Source organism: Crocodylus porosus, unplaced genomic scaffold, assembly GCF_001723895.1.
Source record: "Crocodylus porosus isolate Cpor-Errol unplaced genomic scaffold, CroPor_comp1, whole genome shotgun sequence".
Taxonomy (NCBI): domain Eukaryota; kingdom Metazoa; phylum Chordata; order Crocodylia; family Crocodylidae; genus Crocodylus; species Crocodylus porosus.
In genome coordinates this window covers 127354538-127362271 of record NW_017728886.1, presented here as the reverse complement: position 1 = coordinate 127362271, position 7734 = coordinate 127354538, and the positions used below count along the sequence as shown (strand labels likewise).

At 44.4% G+C, this 7734-nt stretch overlaps 1 protein-coding gene across 4 annotated transcripts in view; it reads left to right on the top strand.

Annotated features, from left to right (window-relative positions):
- The window catches only part of DNAH5 (dynein axonemal heavy chain 5), a 294998-nt gene extending 290664 nt beyond the window's left edge, over positions 1–4334 (top strand). For all 4 annotated transcript variants that reach the window (XM_019541679.1, XM_019541689.1, XM_019541661.1 and 1 more), the window contains 2 exons: positions 1826–2057; positions 4048–4334. In XM_019541679.1, coding sequence (XP_019397224.1) covers positions 1826–2057; positions 4048–4199 — 384 coding nt within the window. In that variant the 3' untranslated portion in view covers positions 4200–4334. The remainder of the gene's footprint in view (positions 1–1825; positions 2058–4047) is intronic.
- The last annotated feature ends 3400 nt before the right edge of the window (positions 4335–7734 follow it).

The window sequence follows — 7734 nt, the reverse complement described above, 5'->3', positions numbered from 1 at the left end:
GCCACAACTGGGCAGTTTGGCCAAGAGGTGGCCAAGTTATGGAGGAATGCCTTGAGTAGGCCTCTGTGAAGAGGAAAGTATTTGATTTGGATTTGGATTCAGCCGATTCGGAGAAGAGTAATTCAATTCGGTGATTTAAATCACTGTCCCCATTCAATTCAGGCAAATCAGAATTGGAGATTTGGTGCTGATTCAGACATTCAGATCTGTGGAGGAGAGGCAGGGACAGCCGGGCAGCTGCTCCTCTGGTTGTGCCTGGTTTCTCTGGGCGGCGGGCAGCCTTGGGAGAAGCCCTCATTGCTGCTCTGCCTGACCCCATCCGCTGCCCAGCCCAGCCTCCAGGCAATTAAAAAGAAAAAAAAGCCCCACACTCACTAGCTGTAGCAGGGGCTGTGAGGGCTCTGGGGCCTCCTGGAAGTGCTCAGGCTCAGTGGCCCCAGCTCACATGCAGCGTGCGGTGCCCTGCTGATCTGCGATGCACCCACACCATGAGGCAGCTGTTACATTGGTGCCATGTGGTGGTGGTGGGGGTGATTGCCACTGCCCCATGCTGCATGGGGGGAGCTCTGCCACGAGCCCCCAGAGGCCCTGATCCCCACTGCTGCAGTCAGTGAGTGTGGGGCTTTTTTTTCCTTAATTTTTGGGAGGCTGGAGTCTGGCAAAGCAGGCATCAGGGGTGGGGCTGGGTGGGGAGATCAGAGAGCAGGTGCTGCATGGGGGAGCTCTGCCAGGAGGCCTTAGAGCCCTCACTGCCCCTGCCTTAACTCAGGGTGAGTGAGGCACTTTTTAAGTGCTGGGATTTGGTGGGGGATGGGGTTGGGCAGGGCTGGGCAACCATGGAAGCTTCTCCCTTGGATCCCCTGCCTGGGGAGAGGCAGGTACAACTGGAAGAGCTGTGGGAGAACATGCTGCTGCCCAGCTGGTGTATGCCTCTCCCAGGCTGATCCAAATCTTTTCCAAATTGATTTGGAGGCTTTGGATTCTATTCAGAGCTTTTAATGGGTCTCCTGATTCAATTCAGATTTGGAGATTTGGCTGCTGAATTAGGTTGAATCTCCTCTGAATTGAATTGGTGACCAAAGCTTCGCACAGCTCTAGCCTTGGGTCTGTCTAGTGAAGGACACCTCATAACCAAAACTGCTGTGAACTACTGTTCTAACTGACCACACAAACAGTGAGAGAGTGCATCTTACATCCCCACCCCATAAAAATACAGTCTAGGGAGTAGAGTACTTGCAAAGAATATGGAACAGCTTGGTTTGGGTATTTAGGGCTACTTAAATGAAAAAAGCATTCATTGACTTAATGTTCCATGTATTCCAAAAAACAGCACTTTATGTTTATATCCATTTGAACTGACTCTTCACAACTACTGCCCTCTCCTGTTAAGCCTTAGTACTTAATAAAAAATTGAAAAGCATACCTACAGATTAATGAATTAAAGCCTTCCTTGGAGCAGAGATTTCCTAGCACTTGAAGGAAAACTCAACCTAAGTAGATGAATTGTTCATGAGACATTTTGATGTTAAAAGGCAGATTTACTAAACTCTTGACCCTTCTCGTGTGCATAGTATTTATTTTTTAAACGCAATAAATCTGAAAATAACTTGTATGTAAAACATGGAAAGCTTTTTCAGCAGGAAAATAGAAGAAAATAATGTGGTGTTAATAGACGGAAATGAATTAAGGTAAATGCTTGTTTTTATGATGATTTAAGGTGGTGCTTACATTACAAAGTGTACTGAAATTATAGCTCCTAACTTAAATGCTATTTTTCCTTTAAAAAAAATTACGTACAATGTATGTTGTTGGTATTTTCAAACAGGAAATAACTCGAGCCAACAAGGGGTGGGCATTGGACAGTGTAGCCCTGTGCAATGAAGTCACCAAATGGATGAAGGAGGATGTTACAACCCCTCCTCCTGAGGGTGTCTATGTATATGGTCTGTATCTGGAAGGTGCTGGTTGGGACAGGAGAAGCTTAAAACTAGTTGAATCCAAGCCCAAGGTGCTCTTCGAAATAATGCCTATTATAAGGATATATGCAGAGAATAACAGTAAGTAACTACTGTCCTACAGAAATGACAATTTAAATTTGTTTTACTTATCTGAATAAGTTGTTATTGATTCATTTTGGTATTAAATAATCACTCTCCATTAATGCATAACTAATAGTTTGGGGAGGGCTTTCAAGGTTTACTATAATAAAATAAGGATGTAGGCTCCCATTCTGCAAGGTAGGTGCTCTGTTATCACTAATAGAGGATCCCTCCCTCAAATACAAATTCTTTAATTTGGTCATAATGCTCTTTGTATCTTGACCTTCACCAGACCCTTTATATTCACCAGACCCTTTATATTCACATCTCATTGCCATAATTAATAATGCATTTTCTCAGTATGAACACGTAAATATGATCCTGTATCTCTCAGAATTCTTGTCCATTCCAGTGGCCACGGTATTGAACCTTAGTGCAAGAGCAGTCCTATTTTTTTCCAATAAATTTTCTGAGAGCGCCTCAGGTATTACAGGGCACTTCAAAATAGGAATTAATTTTCCTCCTCATCTCATATTTGCTGGAGTTCCAAAACACCAGTTACCATATTACTCTAGGACTGGTAACACTACCTTTACACTGCTATTTACCTTGGTGTTAGAGGCCTACGTAAAGTTCACTGGGACCTGGAGCTGACAAGATAGCTGAATTATGGTACTCATTATTACATTTTGCTATGGGTTTTGAGAGAACAGGCCAGTAGTTTGTTTGCCATGAATAAATAGCTACCCTGAAATGTATGGAATAGCGATACGCAAGATGCAGGGTTTGGACATATGATGTAGTTGTATCCCTGATGTTACTTGAGATCATTCTATATTGGATTCAGTTAAGTTACACCAACATGTGGCTTGATGTTGTCCATCCACTCCTATACACTGGCATAAGTGGCCTATGTTCAAGGCCTGAAACTTATTCACAAGGGAGGTCTTTTTAAAGAGGAAGACCCAGGGCTGCTCTGGGACCTGCTGCTGGTCCCTCCCACCCTGCAGGACATGGAGGGGGAAGCTTGCATGCAGCATCTGCCACCATTGTTCACCACTCTGTGCTGCTGCTCTGTGCAGCCTCTGGGACTGCCCCTGTTATCCTTCATCCTCCCCCCAGCTCTGTGACTGGCCAGCATGCCAGTTTAAAATGAAACACCACTAAGAGAGAGCGCTCTCTCTTTCTATATCTATATCTTCACTCACTCACTCACTCACTCACTATAACCTCATAAATCTGATGCGCTTGGGACCAAGCACTTGCTAGAAATTTGAAAATGCTGGATATTTTAATCACAGAAAAATGTGCATTTTGGGTTACTTTTTTTAATCTGAAATTTGGGGATTTTTTTTAAATCAGAGAAAACTAGGATCCCTGTTTATCACTGCCAGAATGCTCACGTCCCAAGTCTGTGTTATAGAATCTGCACTGTTAGAATTAAAAGAAGGAGAAAAACAACTAACCAACCAAAACCATTCCCACCTAGGTACTGAATTATAAAGACTTGCATGTTAATCAAGGTTAGAATATTTTGTCCCAGTTGTAGCATGGAGAATATCTTTTGATATTGCACACACTAGATCACTGACATAGTTCAGCTGCAAAAGTTTCTAATTCTTTCAAAAGTTTCAATCTGATGTGTTGACTCGAGACATTGAAAAGGAGGAAAGTTCAGAATAAGAGTGAAATACCAGTTTATTCATCTCTGCAGGGTATCTATTTAAATTTCTTATTCTGTTGGAATACTTTGGTTTTAAAATAAAATCCAAAACCTACAAGAGATGCAGGCAGCGTGAAAATATTTTCCTAATGCTGGCAAAGAAGTCAGCAGTGTGTGGTGAACTGAGACATTTTTTCCTTTGGTTAAAGGGAGCCATCTGCTATTGAACTTGGACTTTGAATTCTTTACTTTTTTCCATTTGGGTTGTGTACTCTACTTTAATGCCTTTTCTGTCCAGACTCATTTCACAGATTGTCTTCTAATGGTTTATTCCTCTCTTTTCAGCTTCAAAAGATCCAAATCTGTACTCCTGTCCAGTCTACAAAAAAACACTTCGAACAGATCTGAATTACATTGCTGCTGTGGACCTTAGAAGCCTCCAGCCCCCAGAGCACTGGATACTGCGTGGGGTAGCACTTCTTTGTGATGTCAAGTAATTTCAAAAGAAGTTACACATTCGATTCTGTTTATCTCCAAAATGTTATATTCCTCAAGAAAGTGTATTTTTCTGCATGTAACTAAGCATTTGTGACAAATTAATTGTATCCTAAATATGTGGGTTTCTTTTTATAGTCATGCTTTTTGATTTCTTTCTGTTTGTCTGTCTCTCTAACTCTGTGGGCTAAAAAATGTATGGTGGGACACTAAAAGATAAACCTGATAGGACTGGATGGCCTAGGGATAGAGATCATTCCCAGTTTTCACCTCTGAGGCAAGTTTTCACTATCGAGCTAAGATCTTGTTATTGAGTACTATTGCATGTATGTCACTTTGCCCTAACTGGAAAGCATAGATAGCTATAAGTTCGTGTAGTTCATTTTGTGATTCTATCAACAGACACAAAATATATGGTTTCCTCTCTTTGCTGACCATTAAGTTGTGTTTTGAATATTGTGCTTGGTAGCCTAAAGATCCTATTCCACTTTTCTAGTGAACACATGGCTTATGCTGCCAGCCTGTTCCTGACCCCTGGTTAGCAGTGAATGAAAGGATTTTCCTGGGAAGAGCAGTCGGCCAGGTCTGACCACTTATGTAGGTTCCTAGCCAAGTTACAGGACCTCCACCTAACCCACGAGGTGCACAGTTCCACCAGGGGAAATGCCTTGTTGGATTTGGTCCTGGCCACAGGCGATGACCTGGTGAGGGGACTGTGGGTGCTCAACCACCTGGGCAATAGTGACCATTGCCTACTGGAATTTACCATCCAGCACAGGGTGTCAAAGGCCTGTAGCAAAGCAGCAGCCCTGGACTTCAGGAGGGAAGATTTCAATGAGCTAAGGAGACTAGTCAGGGAGGCACTGAGGTCCCAGAGGTGTGGGGAGTTGGGAGTCCAAGAAGAATGGTCGTTCCTTAAGGAGATGATCCTTCAAGTCCAAAGCGTGACAGTCTCCATGCAGATCAAAGGGGCAAGCGTGCTCCAGTCCCCATGGCTCACCAAAAGCATCCATGAATGCCTCAAAGCCAAAAAGGAGGCGTACACCCAATGGAAGGAAAGGGCCATCACCAAAGAGGTTTATACCTCCTTGGCTCGATTTGTAGGGGGGGCTATTAGGAAGGCTAAGGCAGAGATGGGACTGGGATTAATGACCCAGATCAAAGAAAACAAAAAGTCTTTTTTTAAATACATAGGGGGTAAAAAGAAGGTACCAAATAATGTGGGGCCTCTGCAGGACATGCCTGGTAATCTGGTGGTAGCACCAGATGACAAAGCTAATCTCTTTAACAGATTCTTTGCTTCCATTTTTCTGAGCAGAGACAGGGACACCCCGCCCCCATCCCCCCTGCGGGAAGGTGCAGCCAGGCCCAGAGTCAGTGAGGACCCAGTCAGGGAACTTCTGGAGGGACTAGATGTGTTCAAATCAGCAGGTTCTGATGATCTCCACCCCAGAGTGCTTAGGGAATTGGCAGAGGTCGTTGCAGGACCCCTGGCACAGCTTTACAAGCACTTGTGGTGCTCTGGTGAGGTGCCTGATGACTGGAAAAGGGCCAATGTGGTCCCCATTTTCATAAAAAGGAGGAAAGAGGACCCAGGAAACTATAGGCCCCTTAGTCTTACTTCAGCCCTGGGGAAGCTCTTTGAGAAAATTATCCAGGAGCACATCTGTGAGGGGCCAGCAGGGGAGTTTAGGCTTAGGGGCAATCAACATGGGTTCATTTAGAGGCAAGTCCTGTCAGACCTGGTGGCTTTCTATGACCAGGTCAGAAAAGCCTTGGATGCAGGTGTTGCAGTGGACATAGTTGTCTTGGACTTTAGGAAGGCCTTTAACACTGTCTCTCACCCCATCCTCATTAAAAAATTAGGCGTCTGTAGTGTCGCAAACGATTGGAGGACCGCAGCTAGAGAGTGGTGGTGGATGGGTCATTTTTGACTTGGAGAGATGTGGTCAGTGGGGTTCCCCAGGGCTCAGTCCTTGGGCCCTCACTGTTCAATATCTTCATCACTGATTTAGAAGAGGGTGTGAAAAGCACCTTGTTCAAGTTCGCAGATGACACTAAGATGTGGGGAGAAGTGGGCATGCTAGAAGAGAGTGACAGGCTACAACTAGATCTTGACAAGTTACAGAGGTGGGTGGATGAGAATAGGATGGGTTTCAATACAGACAAGTGCAAGGTGTTGCACCTAGGGAGGAAGAACTAGCAGGATACCTACAGGCTGGGTCATCTCATCAGCATAGAGGCAGAGAAGGATCTTGGAACTGCTATCGATTCCAAGATGAACATGGGCCGCCAATGTGGGGATGCGGTCAGCAAGGCTAACTGTACTTTGTCATGCATCCATAGACGCATTGTGAGCAGATCCAAGGAGGTGATCCTCCCCCTCTATGTGACATTGGTCATGCCGCAGTTGGAGAAGTGCGTCTAGTTCTGGGCACTGCACTTCAGGAGGGATGTGAACAGCATCGAGAGGGTCCAGAGGAGGGCCACTTGCATGATTAGGGGGCAGCAGGGCAGGCTGTATGAAGAGAGGCTATGGGACCTGAACCTGTTCAGCCTCCACAAAAGAAGGCTGAGAGGGGATCCGGTGGCTGCCTATAAACTTGCCAAGGGAGACCAGCAGGCAATGGGAGAGTCCCTGTTCCCCTGAGCACTACTGGGGGTAACAAGGAACAGCGGTCTTAAGTTGACTGAGAGTAGATTCAGGCTAGATATCAGGATGCACTGCTTCACTGTCAGGGTGGCTAGGAGCTGGAACTGACTTCCAAGGGAAGTGGTGCTTGCCCCTACCCTGGCGGTCTTCAAAAGGAGGCTAGACAGCCACCTAATTGGGGTCATTTGACCCCAGCATCCTTTCCTGCCCATGGCAGGGGGTCGGACTAGATGATCTGCTTATGTTCCGTCTGACCCTACCAACTATGAATCTATGAAACTGAGTGGCCCATGTTAAAAACAGATTTTGTCACCAGCAAGCCAGTTTCTACCTGGCAGGGTGTTCAAATCATGCAGACAATCATGCATAAGGGCAGCAGGCACTGAATCTTGATATTTTAGTTAGTATAGGACTTCATTGTCATTTTGGCACAAAATCAACATGTTTGCCATATTGTACTGTTTTATAGGTCAACTCTGTGTACAGTCTACCACAAGTTTTCAGGTTCAATGTTCAGACAAAAACTTTTTTCCTCTGAATTCGGTCTGACTAGAGATCAAATCCTTGAATTGTTGTTTCATGTAATAAATCTCACAGGAAAACCAAATAACTGAAGAGGAGACCCAGAGGTTTAAATACACTAATTATAATAATAAAAGAAAAAAGAAATGGTGATGTAATATCTGATTTGGTATCCTTTACATGTAAAAAAAAAAAAAAGTGAATATAAACCTCTTTCCCAGGTTTGACTGTGACTTTGTCTCTCTTGCTTCCACTTTATCTGCATCTTGAGATTTCAAAGATAAATAAAAGAATAACATTAACATAAAAGGGTGGCTTATTTTACTACATGGAAGACAATGCACTCTGATGCATAACACATT